Raw genomic sequence first — 25252 nt, forward strand, 5'->3', positions numbered from 1 at the left:
CTACACGGTTCATACTACATTTTTGAAAAAAGCCTTAAATGAAAGCTGAGAGTCTGCACTTTAAGCAGGTATTCATTGTTTCATTTAAAACCCATTGTGGTGGTGTACAGAGCCAAAATGACGACAACTGTATCATTGTCCAAATAATTATGGACCTGACTGTATATACAGAAAACTAATCACAAGAGCGAGACACAGCTGGAGTAGGTAGACACAGGCCTAAGGAGGGAAATGGGGACTGGCTTATAACGGGTGTGGTGGGGAACACTAGGGAGGAGCAAACAAGACTAATACAGGACAAGTGTGAGGCAAAGACTCTGGAAACAGGGAAGGACTTATGCTGCGTTCGTTTTGTACTTCGGAGGTCGGAAGTTGGAAGTGGGAATGGCGTCACCTCCGAGTTGACAACAGTTTTTGCATTCTAGTCGATGACGGGGGACAAGTTGGAAAAAACATGGACGCCCGCAAGAAAGCCTTTGTTGCCCTTGCACTTTCGGATTATAGACAGCTTCAAAACCATCATACACTCCAACTGATGAAAGCCGCAGATGAGGCTGACCTAATGTAAAACAAATAAGATAAAATTGCTATAAACAGTACTTTAGCAGAGTACTCACTATGTATGTGACCAGCAGCCATCTTGAATTCGTAAGTCGGGGGTTGATGCGGTTGCTCCGAGTTTCCGAGTTGGAAATCTGATCTCAGGGTGCGTTCAAGTTTAAAGGATAACTTCGGTATTTTTCAACCTGGGCCCTATTTCCCCATGTGTATGTGTGCGTATGATTAGGTACAACTCGTTTTAAAATTAGTTCAGTATTGAAGGAGGCGGATGCAGCCGGCAGCCGTGAGGTAGATATGAGGGCAAATGCGTCCCGTATAAGTTTGCGCATTAAAAGTGCTTTTTTTCGCCACTGACCGGTTCAGATCGCCAGTGCTATCTCTGTAAATAGCATACTAAGCGTTTCCCTGACCCTTCACCTCCTCCGGGCTGTGACGTCATCTCGCGAGAGCTTTGCTTGTTGCCGGAAGAAAACGGTACGATATATACGAGGGCAAAGTATGCAACAGTAAATGTGCGTCTCTGAGACAATTCTAGGTATCAGTATGACATGCATAAAGACATATTAGTTATACTTACTTGATGGATAGTTGACCATTTGGTCCCTGTGGTTTTGGCCGCCTCCTCCAATTTATTTTGGGCACATGAAAAAAGGTATCCAGCACTGCCCTGTTGATCAGAGGGGGGAAATCCTCTAACGTAGTTACACAGCGTTTGGTAGTTTCTGTATCATCCCAGGACACATCGAGACCATGAATATTGGGCAGCAGGTCCCACTCGTTGCAACACAGACATTCTTCCTCTGTGGGCATGGAGTCACAGCAACCACAGGAGCACCACCAGTCCTCAGAGATTCGCGTTCGTGCAGCCGCTGCTTCACCCTCGTCTGCTCGTTGGCCCTCTCTCTCTATCCTCGTCTGCTCTTCAATTTGTAGGAGCTCCTCATCCGTATACTCTGGCTCAAATAAGTACGGGCGGCCATCGTAATAAAAGCGCTCATCTTCATTCTCGAAATCGGGTAAATATGCAGCCATGATACCGATGCAGTAAAACTCTCAACTGTACTCCGGGACAACCAGCGCCACTCTGAGTGGCGCTCAGTATGGCTCCTCTGTTTTCTTCCGGCAACAAGCAAAGCTCTCGCGAGATGACGTCACACACAGGAGGAGGTGAAGGGTCAGGGAAACGCTTAGTATGCTATTTACAGAGATAGCACTGGCGATCTGAACTGGTCAGTGGCGAAAAAAAGCACTTTTAATGCGCAAAGTTATACGGGACGCATTTACCAATTTTAAAACGGGTTGTACCTATGAATCATATGCACACATACACATGGGGAAATAGGGCCCAGGTTGAAAAATACCGAAGTTATCCTTTAAACTTCAGACTGGGAACTGGGAATTTCCGACCTCCGAGTACAAAACGAACGCACCATAAAGCTGCGTTCAGAGGGCTCGGAAGTTTCTGAGTATCTGACGTGAAAAGCCCGGAAAAGCCCCTACTTCCGAAAAAAGTGCATTCATTGCCTCACATTGGACCTTGGACGTAAACAAACACAGCTGTACAAGGCTATCTTTGCTGTAGTCCAATGGAGCTGGGCTGATGTTGTTAGCCTTTTTGGCTCAATGAAGAGGTCAAAGACATTTTACTAATGTATAGTGTTGGCAACTTTTGCGTATAATTATACACGGAATGTTCAAATTACGTGTTGCGATGGAGAATTAGCTTAAAGACGTCTTTGAGATGCATTTTATTTGACTCGCTGGTAATGAAGGGGGCCGCCATTGCTGTAACGTCATGCCACGTCAACTCGGGGTCCTCGGGTTGCTACACTTCCGCACGACGTTCCAAGGGAAAAATTCCGCTCCGACCACATGTTCAAAGCACTTTCCCCCCCGAGTTAATGGTCGGGTCCTCGGAACCTCCGACCTTATGAACGCCGCTTAAAGAGACAGGTGTGACAAAACAGGCGTGAAAACACACAAAGACAGGAAGTAAAACCAGACATGACATATGAGGAGATAATTTACAAAATAAGAGAGATAACTATGTTTAACCCCATGTCAAAAATCTTGGCGTGATATTTGACTCTGTTTGACCAACAAATAAATGCAGTAGTAAAATCCAGCTTTTTCCAACTCCAGACTAGACCAGTCAGTCCTCTCTGTCCTGCCTCCAACTGGATCAGAACGCTGCCGCCAGGCTCCTCACAGGTACCTGGAAGAGAGATCATATCACACCTGTTTTGGCCTCTCTCCACTGGCTGCCTGTAAAGTTCAGAATTGACTTTAAGGTTCTCCTGTTAGTGTACAAAGCCCTTAATGCCCCATCCTACATCGCAGACCCTCTAACCCCCTATTCTACACCCAGTTCCCTCAGGTCAGCTGACCTGTCCCACGCTCCAGACTTAAGCTCAGGGGTAATCGTGCCTTTGCTGTGTCTGTCCCCAAACTGTGGAACAGCATCCCCCTCCCAATCAGATCTACCTCCTCCACTGACTCTTTTAAGTCCTGGCTCAAAACCTACTTTTATTCATTAGCATTTGAGTCCCCCGATGCGTGCCTGTGTGTGTTGTGTTTCTAAATGTGTGAGCTGTGTACTTGACAGTTATGTTGCTACTCATGTATGTGAATTTTATTCCTTTTGTACAGCACTTTGGTCGACGTGAGTTGTTTTTAAATGCGCTTTATAAATAAGTTTGAGTCTGAGCTGAGAACATATACAATACATAGTGTATTCATGAATACAAATATAGAAATTGAAGCAATATGACAAATACAAAGGTTCCTAAGAAAAGTAGAAAAATAAAAATGTAAAGTATATCACTAAAAATAATGAATAACATCTATTTATATTGCTATTTTTGTGATTGACCAAAGACCACATATTGTTGTCCTGCGGCTGTAAACTCAGCCCCCTGGTGCTGGAAACAGGTCGTAACCATCACTCTGAATAGTCTCCTAGTGATGCTCGACCCAGCTCTGCACTGCACAAGTTCTTTTGAACGTGTGAGATCACTCGGGGAGGTTAAATTAGATCTTGGATCTTAGATCAGTGCAGTTCAATCTAATTAGAAAATACAATTACTCAGTGTATCCTGGTGTTTCCACCTCTGCACCACTAGATGGTAGTGTGCAATTACCTATTCTTAACATGGCCATAGAAAGGGAACAGTGTAGTGAGGCACTTATGGTATGTGTAGGTGTAATTAATGATTCTATAAGGACCAGTTAATGAATTGAAAGGTCTGTTGTGTATTTATGGTGAAAGATGAGGTGTTTCATGAGGATTGTGTTCAGTTGCACATTCTTGTTATGTCATGATGAAATGTGTTAAAATAGCGTGGCAGTAATCCGCAGAAATCTGGTTTTCTAGCAGAATTTAGGATATAGATTTATAGGATATCGACATTATGATCCGCTTTTACACTGTGAAGTCAGTACATACTCTGACTTTGCAATGCAGTAGTGTCTATGCTGCCTCTGTTCGTCTCTATTCATCTCTTCCTGGTCAGAAATGATCTGCCCACGACTCCGAGCAGCAAACATCTATGTCTCACTCTGCCTCCTGTCTCTCCCCTCACATGCCTCTCAGGCTCTTTATCCAGCTCTGAATCTGCACTCTCTACCCTCTGTGTCCTCTCGGTTTCTTAAAGGGGAATTGTGCTGAAATCCACCATTTTCAAACATTGCAGTTAATGTCATGGCGGCCCTCAAACCTTGCAGCTACAAAACTTTCTAATGACGTGTTCAGAGAGCCATATACAGTGTATTTTCTGTTCATTGCTCATTGCTTCACTAATTGTTTTTTCCAGGTGGTTACAGCATTTTCCCTCACCTATGGGCTCTAGTTACAGTGCTTATTTTCCTCCGCAGCTGTCATTTATTTTAATTTCAGTAATCATTTCTGTAAAATTAGATGCAACGTGGCTCACATTCTGCTTCTGCTTTTGCTGAGTAACTACCCAAAAGTCGATTTTGGCAGAATCTCACCCCTTAAAGCCCCCCGTCTTATTTTTTTAATGAAGCTCATTCTTTAAGAAAATGGGAAGTGTCAGAGAATCTTGGAAAGGTTTGGTATCACTCTAAATCTTTGTCTCAGAGTTCACAGAGTCTCTGTATCTTATCAGCAGGATCCGCCTTTAATTCTCCTCTGACACGACTCACTGCATTCCTGTGGAAGCGGCCGGTGTGTGTGGAGCGGCTGCTGAAGCCTGATAAACACTTGGGGATGTGTAAACATCAGAAATAATGCGTAGCTCGGAGACAAAGGCTTATAAGCCAAACTGTCGGTGGGCCCGTTACAGAAGGAGAGGAGATGAGATCACCAGCCTCGTATGATCCTCTTTAGTATAAAACATTTATTTGGATCCTCTCTACTTGGTACTGTGCATGTGTGTGTGTGTGTGTGTGTGGTTGGGCTACACTTATGCCGACTATCGCTTGACATCTTAGCACCATATGAGATTTTTAGCATCAGTTCAATGTTTTGGGAAATTTGCTTTTTTTTTAATTCAGCAGCCGGCTAGCTTAGATAACCACAAAGACTGGAAACAGGAAAACAGATAGTCTGACTGGCCGATAAAGCTCAGAATTAACCACAGCATACCTTGTTTGTATAATCTGTTCAAAATTGAAGTGTAACAACTAATCTCTGGCAACAGATTCCTGCATATGTATGCAGAATCTCTAGGCAGCAGAACTAGAGCTTGGTATCAGAAGCATCCTGGTTTCCGTTTGTCGTGTGTCCGTATAGTATTGACCAGTCATGTTTGAACAGTCCATGTGGAGAGGCAGAACCCATTGGCTAAAATGCAATGTCCAGATCCATCAGCTATCATCTGACCATGATTTAGCTTTATATTAGCTTTTTTAAAACAATATCAGCATTCATATGTAGATATCAGTTTATAGATATTAGCTTAAAGGACCAGTGCATGGAAAAAGTCTTGGCCTGGATATCCGTTGGCTACACCGAATCTTCTGAATATTGACCATTCCCCCTGAAGGCTTATTGTCATGGATAGCCAATGGGTCCCAAGACTTTGCATAAACTAGGGCTGCCCCCTTCTAAGAATTAATAGTCGTCATTAAGGGCCATTAGTCGACGAGTCGCCCACATGTTTATGATATTAATTTAATGATTAAATTATACATGTTGGTCGGGGCATCACAATGGTTTGAGTTCACTTTGTTAACACTGTGCTACATTNCACTTTGGATTTCCTGTCCGACATGTTATTAACTAGCCTGTGGAATAACTGCAGGTACCAGCCCTGGAAATTAACCTGAGTCCTGTCTGACTGCTGAGCGTGGACACTTCCTGTGTCTGTCCTTTCAAATTAAATTCCCACATGGTCCAGTCATATAGGTTTGTTTTTTTCTGTGACTAAATGACCAATGAAATCTTGCAGACTAATGACCTTTCTGGTTAACTAACATGTGGTTGACTATTAGGGGTCAGCCCTAGTATAAGTAGAATTGTATCATCACCATAAGGTTGCCAGGCAAACAATGGAGACTTCGGGATGTCTGGCGAAAAAGTAGTCTGGTACATAACCCAGTATAAATCCACAAAGTGACGGATCATGTGACGTAACGTTTGAGTGAGCTTTAAAGGTGCTGTCAGGCAGATTTTATTATCTTTGGACTGAGCCAGGCTATGCTATAAGCAAATATTTCATATTTACCAGACGGACCTGAAGTGCTGTTTACCTAACTCCTGTCAAGAAAGCAAATATGCACTTGAAATGTTGCACTATTCCTTTAATTAGTGACTTCCAGAAGTGTTGTGGGTATACTTTTGAACACTACTAAGAAGTGATCTAACAATATCAAAAACTCATGGTACGGTAATACCACAATGACATGTCCACGATTTGACATTTATCACGATTTTAAAAAACAAAGCAAAATGTGTCCTTAATACTTCATAAAAAGGTAAACTTGGGTTCCAGCATGTTTACTAACCTTCAAAGTCAGTTGTTGTGGACCACAGGAATCAGCCTTAAATCTTTGGCTACGTATTCACTGAAACATGTTGTTATTTTGTTTATCTCTCTGACTGTTATGTGGAAGTTGGGCTCCAAATGCTTCTGTTAGAGCCCTTTGGCCTGACTGAAGCTTTTTCCTTACAGTAGACTGTTGTTGTTGTGATTGGCTTCTCACGTTTGGTGTATTTCTCGTATGGTAGATGACCATCGTCTTTGCAAATTGTTTTGCATTTGGCTGTTTCCTTTTCATAATTGTCATTTCTTGAAACAGAAAAATCTGAAATGCCGCCAGACATCAGCTCTTGAAGAACATGGCCCATTCGCAGTCTCAAGTTCCCATTGGTCATTTTGTAATTTGTTGCCATGTTTGGTTAAGTCATTTTCCATTTGCTGATTGGGTCTTAGTCTTTGTGAAGATACCAGTTATCAGTGCTTGGCTTGTGCACAAAGGATGATGGGACTCTGTCTTCTTGACTAGTATGAATGCGTCCTCTGCTGTTCAAACAAAACATACAGTTTTCAAGGCATTTTTTATTGCAATATCATGAAAATGCTTCTGACTACCTCTAGTTATGCTAAGCTAAGCTAATCACCTGAAGCTGTGACCCGACAGTGGTGTTGATCTTCTCTGGCCCAGACAGAATGCTAAGAGTAGTTCCCAAAATGTTGAACTATTCCTTTAAGTTACAGTCACTGTTAGCATGAGGTATGTTGATGTAAAGCATTAACCTTGAAGAAATGAAGGTAAATCAATATAATGTTTTAGCAATTTAATACTAAATTCACCATCTGTGTGTGCTTTTTTTTCCCATGGTATGAATTGTGAAGAGTAGTTTAAACATCCATCCATTATCTACATTTATTCATATTTTCTATCCCAGCTGTCATTCAGTGAGAGGTGGGTTACAATCCGGACCGGTTGCCAGTCTATCTCAGGGCACTATTTATAGTTAATACCATTAATGCACGAATATTGACAGCTGCAATGGCAAGGTGTGTGACTATGTGTGTTAGCAGTGGGTTATTAATGCTTTTTATTAAAGCAGCATTAGCTGAAGCATTTGCCCAAAGGTCCTTGTTGCCCTCAGAAACTGCTGATACGTGACTGCTAATCAGTTAAAATGATTTATTCAGTTGATCTCACTGTCCATCATCAGTTTTACACCTTTTCTAACTTCCTTTTCTGCCATTTCTGTTCTCTGTTGTCTGTTTTGTTTTGCTATATCCCTGGCTCTCATTGATTCTGTAAACTCACTAACAGAGCACAACAAACAGCACGGAGAAGTGAGTTTTTGCCTGACCTGCAGTTCATAGGTAGTACGGTGACTCAACAGCAGCTTTTGCCAAGACAGTCGAACCTTTTCTTCTCCTTTGGCAAGTAAGCTGGTTTGAACATTGTTGTGAAGGTGGTCGCCCTCATGACCTACAGTATGCTGAATGAAACAGCTCATTCTCAACCTATGAAGCATTTTACATCTACTCTGAGCGCACCTTGTTATGTCCATTTTGTAGAAACACCTGTTGTTTAATTGGTCAAACAAATCTCTTAGTGGTTTTTAGAAAGTATCTGAAAGTGATTTTCAAAAATTTAAATGTATGACATAATGACAATATGCAAAATATTTAAATACACATTAACATGATTCTAAATTATCATTAGCAAAGATAAATCGTCCTATTCATAAATAAACAACCCATTCAGTTAACAGTAAACAACACTGATGAGAGGCTGTTACTCGTGAATCCTCCTGTAATCATGTGAGCTAGCTAACAACCATAAATGTGCCCTCCAAATGTATGTTTAACATTAAAATATGATGTACGCATTTATAAATCTGTCACTAACTATTATTTTAATAGTTTAGTATTATATGCACCAGTACTAGACACATTACTGTAGGCCCAGTTTAATATGTAACTCAATTTTACACATGTAGTAAGGGGTCATACGCCGCGCGTCAAAATACCCGCCTCCATTATATTCTATGAACAAACCCACACCGGCGCCGGCCGACGCGCCACTCTGCTTCAGCCCACTGGTCTATTTCCAGCGTGTCCAGCGCTGCAAGAAAAGCCTTTTATGTAAGTCTCGGCTGCCATAGTATCAACTCCAGTTGCTAGGAGAGACGATATTTGGCGCCACCTACCATTTCTGTTGTTGTTTGTCCACTGAGGTGGAGAAATACCCGGAATTATATAACATTTGAGGCTAAAAAAGTTAGCTAAAAGGCAAAAAAAAACGTTAGCTAAACGTTTTAAGCTAGTCAATTGTGGGTTTCATTTGCAGCTTTCAAAGGGGTATCTGGATGCTTAACGTTATTAAGTTTTTCAAATTTTTAATAAGACGATTTTGATAAGAAATTCATCCGTGAAATCCAAGTTGCTGTTGTCTCAAAGTTTTTCCTCTTCTTCTTCCATTACTAGCAGTTCAGTGTTGCCAGATCTTGCGAGACAACTAAGCAACCAGGCCTGTGAAAACAAGCCCAAAACAAGCGACTTTTTCTACGGAGCCCCCCTAGGTTCCGGTGAGAGAAAATTAAATAAACTGTGTGCACGGTTTTACAATCCGTGGGGACGGATTTTAAACTGTGGGTACAGATTGTCAATTTACATCCATGTGGACAGATAAGTAAACTGTGCGCAGTTTTGCAAAACTGTACCCACGGTACACAGTTTATTTATTTTTCTCCCCCCTGAGCTTCAGGACAATGACCACAAGAGGGAGTTAAACCACCTTTTAACATTATTTAACATTAGAAAACAGATGGGATATCAAATATAGACTGATACATTATATACACAGTAAACCTCTGATAATTTAAATTTGCACACACAAATAAATATCATCCTGAATTCACAAATTCTTTATTTATTATTGCTTTTTATGCACTCAACTTCCTTTTTTCTTTTAGTTACAGGACTGATGTTTTCCTAACCAGAAAAAAACACATTACCCTACGTTTAAATAACATATCAAAACTATCTGCTTGACAACTTATTATGGAGCTGGGAACAAGCCCAAATAAGCAACTATGCTTTAGAGACAAGCCCAAAAAAAGGCGACCCGCGACTACCAATATTTGTAAGCGACTTTACAGAAAAACAAGCCCAAAGTCGCTTATAATAAGCGGACTTGGCAACACTGTAGCAGTTGGCAACTGTTGGCAACTAGTGTAGGTACAGCCACCTAGCGGGCTGGGGTGGGAAATACACTTTAGTGTCGCCGGTGCCGCTGCGCGCCGCTGCCAATATGTGTTGGGGGGTGGCACTTGACAGCCACAGCGCCGCACCGGCGGCAGTGTGTGTTGCACTTTAGATGTTAAGATGTTAAATGGTGTTCAGAAATGCTTCTGTATTTTATTAGTGAAACTAATAATCTGCATTAAGATGGCAGTTATTGTAATTTGGTAGGGTGAGATGTGTGTATGTGAACTGACTGTAAAAGTAATGGACACAGTTACCATGATGTCATCCGTTGGTTTGTAGACTTCTGTTCTTAAGCCTCGAGTTCGGCATTTTGGCTGTCGCCATCTTGGTGTTTTAGAGCCAGAAGTGACCATATTTGGGTGAGAGGCTGGTGCTGTGGAGGAGCAAGAGAAGAACTTTAACAATAATAGCTAAACGCTAAAGTGAACAGATATGTTTTTAGCTTTCTTTTAAAAATATGTAGCGAGCTAGCTTCCCTGATATCTATAGGTAGTGGGTTCCATAGCTTTGGGCGTAATTGACAGAGGCTGCATCCCCGGCTGTTGCTGGGAACCTCCAATAAACCAGCAGCAGCTGATCGCAGTGTTCTTGTAGGCAGACAGTTAACAAGGGAGTTACCAATGTAGCTCTGTCCCAACCTTTGAAAACAAGGCGGAGGAGCTTAAAATCAATTCTTAATATACCAGGAAGTCAGTGCAGAGCAGCTAAGACTGGCCTGATGTGCTCTCTCCTCTTGGCTCTGGTTAATAGCCGAGCTGCAGAGTTTTGAATGAGCTGAAGTCTCTCAGTGGTGTTTTTTGGGAGGCCAGTAAAAAGTGTGTTAGAGTAGTCGAGGGGGCTTGAAATAAAGGCCTGAATCAATTTCTCTGCATGTTTTTCATTTAGAAATGGTCGTACCTTGGCTTTGTTTCTGAGGTGGAAAAATGATGTTTTCATACCTTGTTAATGTGGGGCTTGAAGACGTGTAACCTCAGATTTAACTTTAAACCCTAATAAAACGCAAATGGGTGAGTTATACAAAAATTCACTCATGTACAGTTGTCATGAAGGGGAAAATTAGCTACAGAGAACAAAACTGTTTAGATGAGGATTCACTCGCTTTTGGAGACAGCCTCAAGTGGCCATTCAAGGAACTGCAGTTTTTAGCACTGTTGGCTTGTTAATTTATTATGTTGATCTGTTCTGTACGACATCTATTGCACGTCTGTCCGTCCTGGAAGAGGGATCCCTCCTCAGTTGCTCTTCCTGAGGTTTCTACCGTTTTTTTCCCCCGTTAAAGGGTTTTTTTGGGGAGTTTTTCCTTATCCGCTGTGAGGGTCCAAAGTACAGATGGATGTCGTATGCTGTAAAGCCCTGTGAGGCAAATTGTGATTTGTGATACTGGGCTTTATAAATAAAATTGATTGATTGATTGATTGATTGATCGTTGGCGTCCGTATTAGTCCTGCAGGTTGTTGCTTGGAACTGCACAGTACTTTTATGTATGTTAGTACTCTCAGCTTGTGCCTGGCTTTGTGAGTGGATTTCAGTGGAATATAATTAATTCTGCCTCTGTCGTCGCCTCACTTGTACCCAGAATGGCAGATTAGATTTTTCTTTTTACTTGCTGGGTGATTATTGACAGACAGTTATTTTTTATGATAGTGGCTGATGTGGTCATATGATGTGATGTGGGACTGATGTGAAATCTGGTAATTCCTGATTTCACAGTCCTGTCGCGTGGCATTTTTTTCCCCGTCTTTCATAGAAACAATAAAGAATTTCATTTGAAGAAGTGCAGAAACGGTTTTCTCCCCGTCTTTCTCTGCCTCCTGGTTATTTAGCTCCGTTGTTAGATTCTTCCTGGCGGAAGTAGAGAGGAGAAAGGTGTAGATGTTTATGCAGACATTTTCATTATTAAAGACTTTGCCTGCAGCAAGAGGTATTGGATACAGCGAGGATAAATATGTATGGCTCGCTATGGATTCATAATTCATTCAGGGTGAAGGACACATTTGTTCCCCCCTCCCCAACACACACACACACACACACACACACAAACACATACACACATCCATCCTCGAAACTCCTTCATGCTCTCTCACTCTTGAGAAATGTGTACAGCAGCAACAGTGGTGTGTGTGTACATGTGTTCTTGTACTTGCTACATAGTGGGGACTGGGATGTTTTTAACCCAACAGAGTGAGGACATTTTTAGGAAGTGAGGATATTGACCTCACTTCTTCAGAGACCCCTTTATAGGGTAAGACTTGGTTTTACTGTTCAGGTTAGAATAAGGTCTAGGTTAGAGTCAGGTTCAGGGTTGGAGTTAGGTTCTGTTGTGATGGTCAAGGTTAGCGTAATGGGCCAAGGAATGCGTTATGCCAGCGAGAGTCCTCACAAAGATAGAGGTACAAGAATGTGTGTGCTTCTCCTGTAACTGCAAAGGAAGATGGAGTGCAGGCATTCAGAAACACACACTTGTACCCAAACACACAAGCTAATTCTGTCTCGTGCAGACTACACAAAGGTGCACACAAGCTGTGTTGACACACATCCAGTCACACAAATGATTGCTTCTCATGCACACACACACAGAACCCTGTGCACGCACTTGCACTCTGACTCACACACACACATCCATCTTTACTGCCAGACATAAACACACACTTATTTACGCTCACGGTGTACGCACTACACTACAATCCACTGCTGTCTCCTGTCAGAGAAACACAGTCGCTGTAGAGAAACACACACATTCACAGAGTCGTAATCAGATGGAGGTCGTCGGCAGCGGAGCAGAAGGCGATATGCTTTAGTTGGGGGTAACATCCCTCATGGGAAAACTTGTTAGGGATGGCCTCGCTGCAAACGTGTTCGCCGACATTCTTCATCCCACTCAATCTGTTGATAGTGATGGAGGGATGTGAAGGAGGCGCCGGAGGGGTCATCCATTTTCCCGGGAAAACTTCCTGCCTCTGTTTTGCCATTAAAGGCCCCTCAGGAGCTGTTAGCAGCGCGCCGACAGCAGCCGCGCAGAGCATAAAGGGGTTAAACCAAGTGTCAGCCACTCGGTTCAAATTTATGTTAGCATTTTGATTAATTTGCTGACAGGTTAATTATTCATCTAATTAATGAACTGATATCATGGGTTTTTTCAAATCATTTTTTGGTTTAATTAGCAACAAATTAATCTGGGCTAATTAACTGGTGTAATAACCAGCGGCTGCTCGCAACTTTTTCTCTCATCCTTTTGGTTTCCATTCCGTTTTATTGCTTCTTGACTTATTGATAAATGAATTCATTATGGTGCTATAATTAATAATAGTATCATGGTACCAATATTTAACTCAGTATCAGGTCCTTGCTTAAATGCTTTGTGGCGCTGCGTGATAGGAAAAAGTTTTTGAAGGCTGTGATGATTAGAAAAATGATTATGTGCATAGGATGGGTTTGGATCGTGTGCTCTCATCAGAGGATTAATGTGTGTGTTTTTGTATTTAGGATGTGCAGATAGAGAAGGAGAAGGCAGTCTATAACATCTCAGGTGGCTGCACTGCTCTTGTGGTTGTCTACCTGCTTGGGAAGCTCTACGTTGGCAACGCTGGGGACAGCAGGTGAGATACACATACTCATATACCTTTGCAGTGACACGTGCATGTGCGTCTCCTTTTTGTGCCCTCCAGCCCGTAGAAGCAACTGTGTCCCAGCTTAAATAAACGCGAGTTTTGTTTTGTCTGCTCCTCTCCCTCAGAGCTATCATTATCCGGGCCGGGGAAGTCATCCCCATGTCAGCGGAGTTCACGCCGGAGTCAGAGAGACAGCGACTGCAGTTCCTGGTAAGAAAGATTCTTTCTCAGCTCCTTTCTAGCGAGCACAGCTGTCAGATATTAGCAGAACTGACCTCCCCTCCCGTTGAGACACCGGCTATGCTTAGCTCTGTCTCCCTTACACTGCCTGCTCTCTTTGCCAGCTTAATAGACTGGACTGGAATTGTTTTTCCTATCCCCTGGGTATGTCAATCTTCTTCTTTTTCTGTTTTGTTTTTTTTTCATATCAAAGGCCTACATGCAGCCCCACTTATTAGGGAATGAGTTCACACATCTGGAATTCCCGCGGAGAGTCCAGAGAAAGGAGGTGGGGAAGAGGATGCTGTACCGTGACTTCACCATGTCGGGATGGTGGGTTGACTGATTCTTTGATTTTTGTACTCATTTAATTATTGGAGCTAAAGGGGAGGTTTGGATTTTTTGAAGTGGGGTCTTATGAGGTACTTGTCCATAGTCAGTGTATTACTTACAGTAGATGCCGGTCGTCATGCCCCAAGCTTATGTTGCAATCAGACGGCCATTTCCAACAGGGAACAGAAGCTGTTATACTCTCCTCAAAGGCACCAGACTCCTTTGACAAACAGTAATTTGACTTTGCAGAACACGGGAGCTGCTAGTTTACGACAGACTTTGTGTTATTGTCTGACTTTGTTATTGTGTGGTGACTTAAAGGGTTAGTTTGGATTCACCAAAGTCGCAAAGTAACACAAACAAACTAACCAATCGAGGCAGCTTCCCTGTTCAGAGAGGTAAAATTGCCGTTTTTGTCAAAGCAGTCCATTGGCTTTGTTTAGAGCATAGACAGACATGACCGCAAGCTGAATCTGTGAAAATATTCTAAATATAGCATATAAGGGGTGTGCTATATCATCTTGTTTATGATAATATTGGTATAATTTTTTAATATCATATTGGAAATGTATATTTTATTACAACAACAAGCATAGCTGAAAGCGAAATTATTACCGACTCCATGGTGGTTCCAAAAAGAGGAGCAGCTTCAGTAGTGTGGAATAAACTGTGGCGTCCTGAATGTTTTATGAACAGCCCCAGACTTCTCAGACTCTTTTAGCGAGTAACCGCTCAGAGGGAACTCATTCAGCGGCTCCTCTGGCAGCAGCACAGCGTCTCTCCCTCTCCTCTTTCACCATGCACACACAGGAGTTGGTCGTCAAGTGATTTTGTCATAAACCTTTGGTGATGTAAACCTACGTGATGCTCGCGGCTCAACAAAAAACTCCATATATGTGAATGTGTGATAGTTGTGGTATCATCAAAAAACTCCATATATGTGAATGTGTGATAGTTGTGGTATCATAACAGCCTGTCACAGGTTACAACGTGATGATTAGAGGAGAAATGGTAGAGCATAAAGGCTAGTGGGAGGGTACATTTTTATTTATTTATTTTTTTTTTAAAAATGACCTGAAATATTGTGATATTATTTTAGGGCCATATTGCCCACCCCTATAAAGGGAATCGCCTTGTTGTTTACAAATACTTCCGGGTAGAAAACCAGCAGAGTTTAGCTATATATATATCTCACATTTTCACGTCACTGTATCACCGTTTAGACTAATCTGATGTTTGTAAAGTCTATAAACACAATGATTGAACAAACGTAACTATTTCTGTGCACGATTTGTAATTAATAACATGGTTATCGTGGATTAGCTGGGCTAACCCTTAGCTGTTAGCCCTTAGCGGTGTCTGTAATAACTCAGTAACTCAATAAACAGTCCATGAAAAAAACATTTTTTCCTGCGGATATCTTAGTTACAACACGATTGAGCTAACTGGAGTAGCTTCATGTCATATCCGACAACGGGGACTTTTAATAGATGACGTCCTGATGTTAGCTTTGCTGCTGCTGTTAGGCTGTTAGCTGTCCCTGTCAGCTGCAGCCACTGATGCTTTCTAGACATCGTGATTTCCCAAAACTGAATAAATACCACACATAGCAACACAAAACTGCTTTGCTAGCTCAATCATGATGTAACTAAGATATCCGCTGGAAAATATATTTTTTTCACGGACCGTTTATTGAGTTATTACAGACACCACTAACAGCTAACAGCTAACGGTTAGCCCCGCAAATCTACGATAACCATGTTATTAATTACAAATCGTGCACACAAATAGTTACGTTTGTTCAATCATTGTGTTTATAGACTTTACAAACATCAGATTAGTCTACACGGTGATATAGTGACGTGAAAAATTATATATACATATATATATATACACATATGTATGTATACATATATATATATATATATATATATATATGTATATATGTATATATATATGTAGCTAAACTCTGCTGGTTTTCTACCCAGAAGTATTTGTAAACAACAAGTCGATTCCCTCTATAGCATACACTTAAAGTGTTATTGATTTGTCTAGGTGCAAACATACAGCTAAGATACATTGCTTAGTTTCTGCTTTGGTACTCCTGCCTGCTTCTCCAAACTGGCGGCGTGCTGACATGATACATAACTATATTTCAGTACCTCATACAACTCCACTTCAAAAAATCAGAACTATCCCTTTAATGTTCAAGCAACAGAGCATGCAAACTGTGAGGATACCACTGTCTTTTCCCCCCTTTTGCTTCTTCAGTAAGTGTGTCAGTAAGTTTCTCCTCTGCCTTCCTGCTAGATTATTTAAGGCTAAACACATTTGTTGAAAATACTGTTCAATTTTTTACATCTTTGCACTTCCTGTGTGTCTGTTCGGATTCATTTATGAGCCCTGCGAGAGAAATTTATGTCAAAATAATTTCTGCTACCTTGCCTCACATAATTATGCCCTGCTGAAACATTTCTCCGTGACATTATCTACGTCGGAGTGATTTCCTATAATGTACCCCTTGTGAAAATAGCCAATAATTGCGATTTCTGTCCCACTGAGTGTGCGGCAGTGCGAAGCCATTCAAAGCTTCACTGTCAGAAGGAGGCCAGGAAATGGCCTTGACATTTTTGCTTCTGTGTGTGAGAGGAAGGTGAGAAGGAATCTGTGGGCACAGCAAGGACAGCTCTTTATCTTACTGTGGAGAGTGAGGTTAAAGAAAAGGTCAAAGAGACTGAGGGAGATGGTGTGAGGAGGAAGAAAAGAGAGAGTGCACAAGAACTGAGATACAGAGGGAAAAAGGAAAGGAGGTGATCAGGGAATTGAAGAGACAGAAACTAAAGGGAGAGAAAGATTACATGTGCAGCTCCAAGTGGACACTGTGTTTTTTCTCTTTAGAAGAGAAGAGTCCAAGGACTTCAACCCTAAAGTAACACAATCTTATGCCGCCTTTCTTTACTTAACTGTTTGTACCAGGTCCTTTTCTTGGTTTTGTTTTCCACTGTGGATAGTAGCCCCTCAGTGTAGGCGGGATTCTCTGCTGGTTGTCATAGTGACACCGTCAGAAACTGTGGTGACATTATTTTCAATACGACACTTCCTGAACCCTTGATCTACAGCCAACCAGAGGAATGTCGACACTTCGTCAGTTGTACAACATAGTGTACGCCCAGGTTTTGTGGGCTGCCATTTTTTAAACTCTGAGTCGAGGGAATAAAAAAAAAATGTTGGTTGCGGCTATTTAAAAGTGGCGGGTTTGTGCGGGATGTCCAGCTGACCAATTAGTGGTCTGCAGTGTTTTAACTCCACCTTCAAGTATTGGCTCAGGTTGCTTGGAACTTTGACCAAGCGAGCTGCCAAAAAAAGTACCGGGTACTGTCCACAGCTTTTGTTAACGAAAAATAAAAAAGAGCAAATTGAGTTAAGCACAGCTGTGCCGTACTGTGCCATTGAAATACAGTAATAGTCACAAACGCTGCAGCTAAGGCCACATTAGGGTAAAAGGCTAATTTGCAACATGTCAGTAAAGATTCTCAGTCGTCCAGGTCATGGTAATCATAAGTGCTGTATCGTAGGCAACTGGATTTGCTTGAGTTTCTTGAAGATGTTTCGCCTCTCATCCAAGAGGCTTCTTCAGTTCTACCTGACAGGTGTGGAGTCACAGGCTTTAAAGTTGTGTTACGTTGAATTTGTGAAGAAAACTCAGGTGAAAGAAGAATTGAAAAATGGATATTTTTCTCTTGATGAATTACAGACATAGACAAGCGTTCACACAAATCGTGCGGTATAATCAAAGTCTTATTTATCCAGTCATATGCTCAGTACTTCCCAAGCAGTCAGCCCTTTTCAATGGGGAACTGAACTAGAAGTGAAACTTATCTATCCTCTCTTCAAAGCCTCCATTGACAAAAACTATAATTTTACCTCACTGATCATGGGAGCTGATGATCTACCACTGGCTCAATCGTTTGTCTGTATTATTGTGTGATTTTGGTGTTTTAAAGGCTTAGTTTTGGATTCACCAAAATAACACAAACAAAATAGAGACTGAGGCAGCGGCAGAATAGCAGCTGTCAGAAAGGGCTGACTGTTTGAGGTTTGAGCATAAGACTGGATTAATGAGACTTGGATTATACTGCCCAAGTTGTGTGAGAAGTTGTAAACAAATGCTTTGTATAGTTTTGCTGTTGTTTAAGGCAGGTCCCCAATGATTTCAATTCAAGAATTTAATCCATTCTTGGTTCACTGTTTTCTTCACTAAGTCAACTTAACACAGGAGCGAGTAACTGATAAAGAAACGTTCATTTCAGGGGTGAAGTATTCCTTTAAAATGCTGCTTACACATTGAGTCAATAATATTAATAGAATAATATGACATTTAAGTGGGCCCTCTCCAGTGGAAATAAAAAATAGCAATGAATATAAATACTCAAGTAAGGAACAAGTACCTCAAAATTATACTTGAGTACCTGTATTTACAAATGTACTGCCACTGTTTTGTGCTCTGGTTATTAAGTTATTTCAAAGTACTTAATGCTTGAAGTGTTTAGTAATGTCTATCCCTTGTTTAACATGCCGTAAACATACAGTATATACACACTTATTCATACAGGTATATGACTGGTAGGTGCAGGTGACTGAGGAGAGATGAACATAATGTTTTCTGACATCACCTCCATGCAGTTGTGTTTTGCGGCGCCGCTCGGTTCAGCAGATGTAGGTCAGTCAGCCGCTGTGTTGCTTACTGGGCCCAGAACTCTCAGCCTGTCGTCTGCCTGCTTACTGTCTCAGCAGTGCAGACGGCCTGTGATGTATTTTTAATCAGGTTCTACCCATAACCCAGTTCTGCTCGCTTCACCCGGACTAAGTCTGGGTCTTAAATTAGTACCCTGTCAGCCGGTGTGGCTGATTGCTCTGATGTGCGTGGGTGTGACATAACTGTGTCAGCTTGTATAGGTGCAGTTCAGACGCTCTATAGGTACAGAGGATCTTTTTTTAATGTCTCTGCAGCTTTCCGCCTATACATGTACACTCTCCTGTCAGTATGTGCAGCCAGGGTGCCCACATGCTGCGTGTGTGTGTGGGTGTACGCTGGCATCCGATTCCCTCAAAGGCATCCATGATCAAGGCCACGTTCTAATGAAGGCATACAGGCCTGCAGCCCACCTCTCTCTGTCTTCCTCCCTCGCTTTCATTACCTCCCTCTCCTCCCTCGGCCAGTTGGATGCTTTGGCGTTACAGACTGTCGTCCAGGATGGCAGGCGGTTTTGTGTGCGAGACGTCGCGGACTGATGGATGTTGAGCGGTCGGCCGTGTTCGAGGGGATCCGAACATGACAGCAGTACAGACAGCCAGGATGAGGGAAGATGGGAAAGAGGGTGGGTGGCTGGAGTGGACAGAGAGAGGGGGAAGAAATAACAAATGAGGAGGAAATTGCCACAAAGACTGAGAGAAATGTGAGCTGCACAGATAGACGTTGAGATAAAGGAGGAGCGGAAAAGGCTAGAAAGAAAAAAGGTTGCTAAGATGTAGAGACGGCGTTCAGGCCACATAGGAGGGCAATGATAAATGACACCGAACGGCGCTCAAGCTGTCTCTCTTTAGTGCCCACGCCCACTAGAGTGCCTGCTCTCCCCCTGATCTTATAGACAATGAGTGTGAGAGGAGGGGGACTAACACACACCTTCATCACTGTCACACATATTCTCTCCCTCTGCTGCTCCTCCCTCTCTTCATCCCTTCTTTTTCCATTATGCCTTCGCACCGATTTGACTGATGCCTGTAGCTCACATTTGGAAAGTCGTTGGGTCACTGCCATTAACTCTGGCCTTGCTTTGCTCCTGAAAGCACCACTCAATCAACGGAAAGCCGATCAAGGTTGGCCAAAAAGTTTATTCGAACCCGACTGTCAATTATGCCAATTTGTCTGACTCATCCGGTGCTGACACAGGCGCGCCACAATGTCACCTCAAAGCCTGTTGATGGCTGTGTGTGTTTGTGTGTGTGTGGAGATGTATATAATAGTGTGCGTGCAGATCAGGATGCTCAGCACACACTGCTAATGTTTCTCTGTCACCCGTCTTTGCACCGAGCGGAGATGACATCACTCCTCTCCTCTCCTCTCCGGCCCGTCCCTCGTCACCTGCAGAGAGGATGATACATCCCCCTCCTTCCCTCTGCATCCCTCTCTTCCTCTCCCCTCCCCCACTCGTTCTCAATCGGTCACACTCTGCGACGTATCAGGCGACCGAACAGCCCTTGAATGTGAAAGCGCTCAGTGTTGTGGTCAAACAGTACGGCCCTTGAGCAACTCCCCTCGCTGTTTTGTGGACTCCGTGTCCCAGAGTCGGGAGCAGGTATCATAACAGGATTAATGTGTATCTCTCTCTTTCTGTCACACACTCGTTATCTCAAGTCTGACAGGATGGATTCGCTGTAAACACAAGTCTCGGGAGGGAGACTGTCCCCGACAGCAGGCTCTGGGGATTTCATCCAAGACATCTTTGAAATAATGACATAAAGAGTGTCTCTCTCTGTAGTAGTATTTTTTTAGGGAGACTAACACTTCTTGAAGGTGACACAAATGAAAGAAGTTCGGAGTGATACGGCAGGAGAAATGGTGTTTCCCTTTTTTTTAAAAACAACAGAGAGGGTGAGGTCTGCCCTGGTTTAATTAGCGTCTCTTTTAATGCTCAGTTTACATCATCAAACTGCTGTTTTAGTGCTTTTTCCACGCCATGAATATCACAAACATTAGCGAGGAAACTCCTCCACGGGCCGTTATTTTGCGCCACAGCTCGCCGCTCTGAAGAGTCTCAGGCTGCAGACTGTATTTCTGTGTTTGTGGGCTCTGCGTTCGCTGCGATAGTCCTCGCTCTGCACACTGTTAAAAAAGTGCTGAGTGCAGCAGTATAACGCTCGCCTAAGGTGGAAACATATGGTCTCTCTGAGTGGAACCAGCAGTAATGTAAAAACCATCCTGGTCCCTGCTAATCTGCTTCACAGCAGCTGAAATACATTGGATAAGGTGTGTGGGGCAGGCCTGGGTCACATGATATTTGCAAATAACACTTTAGGTTTGTCTCAAGCAGCTTTGCTGACTAGATAGCTGCTATTTTCTAAATATTTTTTAATATGAAAAGCATTCTGCATTCACTTCAAACTGTTTCTTCCTTCATTCCCTGCAGTTTAAAAGCTAAAATTAAGAAAAACCTGCATTTCTAAATGATATTCAATCCAGGTACAGACGCCAGATTTTTCTCTAAGCAGCACCTGGTGTGAGTTGTGAATGGAAAACTTTGTCCTGGCAGCTCCTTTTGGAAATTGGCTCAAATTTGTAATGCTTCTGGTACTGTACAGTGACACAGCTGCTTCCCTGAAGTAAAACTGTACGCTCGCTATGAGTGTAGGGGTTTCGTCACTGCTACAATATAGAGGTGAAAAGTGTATCTGAAGACCTGGCATGTATATATACAGTATGATACAGTCTTTTTTCCCCCCTTGTACTGCAGCTCAGTCTGGTCCCAGTCTGAAGACGGTAAATTATTCATTAGTTGAGGAAGTTTAAACACTGCTCTGAAGGCAGGGGAATGTAAACGTGGATACTCTTGCATCATTCAGCTGCTTTACATCCAGACCTTCAGATACATGCATGCACACACACACATTAATGAAGCAGACAGTCACAGAAAACCAACAGCACACCAAGAGTGTCTCATGCAGCCAGAGATGTCTCGCTCTTTGTCGCTAGGGAGACTTTTATAAGATTAGTTAGAAAGAAAAAAGGCAGAGGAATATGCTAAGGCTCTGTGTCGCTCTCTGTGTGATGTCTGGATGGATTTTTTTCCCTCCTCACCGTCTCTCTTTTCCCTCCTAGCATGCTCTTTCTCTCTGTGCCAGTCGGCTCGGCAGCGGGGCCTGCGGGGGGGAGCGGGGGCGATGTATCTCCAGGGCACGTGTGTTCTGCCTGCCATAAACCAAAAACCCATTAAAGTGTCCTCTCTCCTCTGTGCAGGGCGTATAAAACCATCGAGGACGATGACCTAAAGTTTCCCCTGATCTACGGCGAAGGGAAGAAGGTAAGAAGTGTTCACTGGTCGCTTGCTGACAGAGTTACTCCCACGGCCTTGTGCGCCTCGCCTGTAATCAAAGCTCGCCAGGGCACCATTAGTCAGCCCCCCCTCTACTCCCCCCAGTCACAGTGTGGAGGAGCCAGCCAGTGGAAGGCATTCCTGGCCTCTTTTTCCACAACGATTCACATCCTGCACCAACCTATGGCACAGAAAATATCTCTGCTCTAATGGACTTTGTGCATTTATGTCTATCATTGGGTAAAGTGGAGCACAAGCACAGCCAGGGGTCAAAGGTGGGACTCACCCGTTTGATATCTGATGAAAGAAAGATGAAAAGCGTCCACAACCTGACATACGTTAATTGGAATAACGTTGCTAAAACATAGACTAGCAGGAGAATCTTTTCAGTGTTTTGACACGTAACATGAAAAAAAAGGTCAAGAGCTCAGCTCAGTGGTAATGACATTTCCCTTCCCTCAGTGATGCTGTACATGTGGTGGTGTGCAGCATCTTGTCCTTGTTGCACTGAAAAGGTCAGAGAGGAAACATGATAGATGTGAATATGTTCTCACTGTGGCCCTCTCCGGTTTTTCTATTTAATACACACAGACAGTAGATTTATGTTTGACTGATGACTGGGGCAGATGTCACCCCACAGTGCTCTGCCTGCAACCACATTCGGGTTTACCCCTGCACAGTTGGCCGTGCCCACATCGCGTCCTCTCTCTTTGAAGTGAGGCGCGGAGATGGATGGCTAGATAGAGCGAGGGGGCTTTGTGCGAGGGAGAGGAACGCCAGAGTACTTCAAAGCCCGGCGCGCAGCCTGCTGGGCCCCAGCGCTCAACAATTAATCCCAGGATGTTTCCCCTTCTCCGCCGGAGGAGCTTTGCCGCCACTTTGAAACGCTCTCCCCTTCTCTCCACCTCTCTGTCTCCTTCTCTCTCCCGCTCTGCGCTGCATACTGATCCAGGCTCATTCCTGCCTGGCCTGACTCGCCCTTGTGCTCCTCTCCCCGGCCTTATGTGCCGCCCCGTCTCATGAGCTGCACAGCAGATTCAATTAGCCCAGTTCCCCAGTCCTGTGCCAGCAGCCATTTTTAGAGGCGGCGGTGGCAACCTGTGCAGACAGTGGGAATCAAAAGGAGTTTCGCACAGCTTACAAATGAGTTTGATGGCGTCTGGGGCCCGGGGGAAACGATCGTTAGGCACTCAAGAAACTGGAAGATGCTGACGATGAGCTTGTGTTTATTTGCCTCAATGCTGCTCATCCATCCAGAAAAAGATTCCCACTGGGAGTAGCCTGCATCCGTCAGTGAAATGTCGCAGGGGATGTGTCATGCAGGTTATTCTTTAAAATGATCAGGGATGAATGCGACAGACTCGCGCAGGGTTCACTGAAGTCATAGTAGCCTATATATAGTATTTTAATGATCTAAGTATTAACTTCATCCCAGGAGGAGTACATATGCTCTTGATTAGAAAAATCTTGCCTCGCAGTTACACATATATAAACCTATATTTCAAAAACCTTCTTGACACAGACACTAGCAGTTCATTAGAGCAATGATGTGCTCAGGAACACCTCCGCAGCTGTCAGTGTGTTCCTCAGCTACTTATAGTGCTCATACCATGGATGCATTTAAGGGACCTGGATACAGTATTGGAGGCAGGACCCTGTTCATTACTGTGAAAGTTGCTCAGTGGCCCTTAAAGCAAAAAATGTTTAACTGCCACATATAAAATTACACAGATGATCGGTGCTGCTTTCGCATCATTGGGCCCATAGAGCAAGCGCACTAGAGATTTCTGCCGGTCGAGCCAGCTACCTCTGGTTAGGCGCTTCGCTAACTTAAGTTGGGATAAAACTGTTTAATCTTGTGGCTCTTCTAGACTTTCCAAATGCTATCGGACTGAATGGATCAAACCTTGATGCTCAAAAATGTATCCATGGATTTATAGACGTCTTATTCACAATGTAAGTCTATGGGAAAAAGCCTTTTTTGGCCCAATGACGTCTCGTGACGAGCTCGGGCTCACTGTTTGGCCGCTGCGAAAATCGGCCTCAAAGTCAGACGCACTTCCTGGGGACCTGGTTGCTACGTTCATGCTATTCCTGGAAGAGTTATGAAATTAGAAAACCTGTTTTCCAGGCCTTGAAATGCTTTAAATATACATTGTTTTGACTACTGTTTGAAATATGTTAATGAAATCCCACATGTCTAACGTTTCAAATTTAGTGCTGCGCTGCATGGCCTTTGAAATGTCACTAGTTGATGTACATTGGCATATGTATCCACAAGAATGTCCAATGTGCGAGTAAAGTTAGAGAGCTCTAGCAGTTTTCATATCTGCAAATGCCAGGGAAGTGCATGTTTAATAATGTATAGCTTTCAAACAACAAATAAATACATGGTTCAAGAGAGAGGCAGACCTTAGCCATGCTGGATGGTGGCAAGTTTTGGTGTAGAGTGAACAGTGTCCAAATTTAGTTGTGGGGAAACTAAGTGTGTGCGACACTTCACATATGGAATTGCTCCCTACTTTAAATCGCATGTTGCCAGAGAGGTGTCTCGGCAGGCTATTTAAATCTACTGAGATAAAGTCATGAAAGTAGCGTGTGCAAACCCTGTACTCATCACGCCCCACTCAACATATCAGATAGGTTTTTACAAAGCTACTTGTCTGGACCAGCAGTTCCCAACTGGTGGGTCGCGGGTCCATTCTGAAGGGACCGCAAGGGACTCGTGAGCGTGTCAGGTTTGTAAAACACACCGGCACAGAGCTTTTGTGGCACCTTTCCATAATGACGAGTTGAACTAGTTAGCCTGCACATCTTTGGACTGTGGGAGGAAGCCGGAGTACCCGGAGAAAACCCTCGCTGACACAAGGAGAACATGCAAACTCCACACAGAAGGGCTCCGCCACCCCAAGGTTCAAACCCTCCACCCCGGGTTTGAACCAGGTACCCTTTTGCTGTGAGGTAACAATGCTAACTGCTGTACCACCATGCCACCATTAGCCAATTAGCTATATCATTATTACAAGTGTACGGACATTCTTGTGAGCTACCATGGATCCTTTTGTAATTTTTTGAGTAAGATACACATTGGCCAACTCAGAAACCACTGACAAAAGTGCAAAGGTGGAGGCAAACGCATGTAGACATGCTACAACTGCCTTAGCAGCTGCAGGCAAGCGCAAATGAGGGATGACCCAAAAATATTTAGAGGATCTCAAGCACAACTCAATTTTATACAATATAT

General features: G+C 43.2%; 1 protein-coding gene across 1 annotated transcript in view; it reads left to right on the forward strand.

Moving 5' to 3' along the window:
• Positions 1-25252, forward strand: part of ppm1h (protein phosphatase, Mg2+/Mn2+ dependent, 1H) — a 65831-nt gene that overhangs the window by 27397 nt on the left and 13182 nt on the right. Inside the window, exons 4-7 of the mRNA XM_050073424.1 lie at positions 13242-13354; positions 13492-13576; positions 13800-13918; positions 21933-21996. Of these exons, the coding sequence (XP_049929381.1) occupies positions 13242-13354; positions 13492-13576; positions 13800-13918; positions 21933-21996 (381 nt within the window). The remainder of the gene's footprint in view (positions 1-13241; positions 13355-13491; positions 13577-13799; positions 13919-21932; positions 21997-25252) is intronic.

The sequence above is a fragment of the Epinephelus moara genome, chromosome 20 (genome assembly GCF_006386435.1).
Source record: "Epinephelus moara isolate mb chromosome 20, YSFRI_EMoa_1.0, whole genome shotgun sequence".
Classification (NCBI taxonomy): domain Eukaryota; kingdom Metazoa; phylum Chordata; class Actinopteri; order Perciformes; family Serranidae; genus Epinephelus; species Epinephelus moara.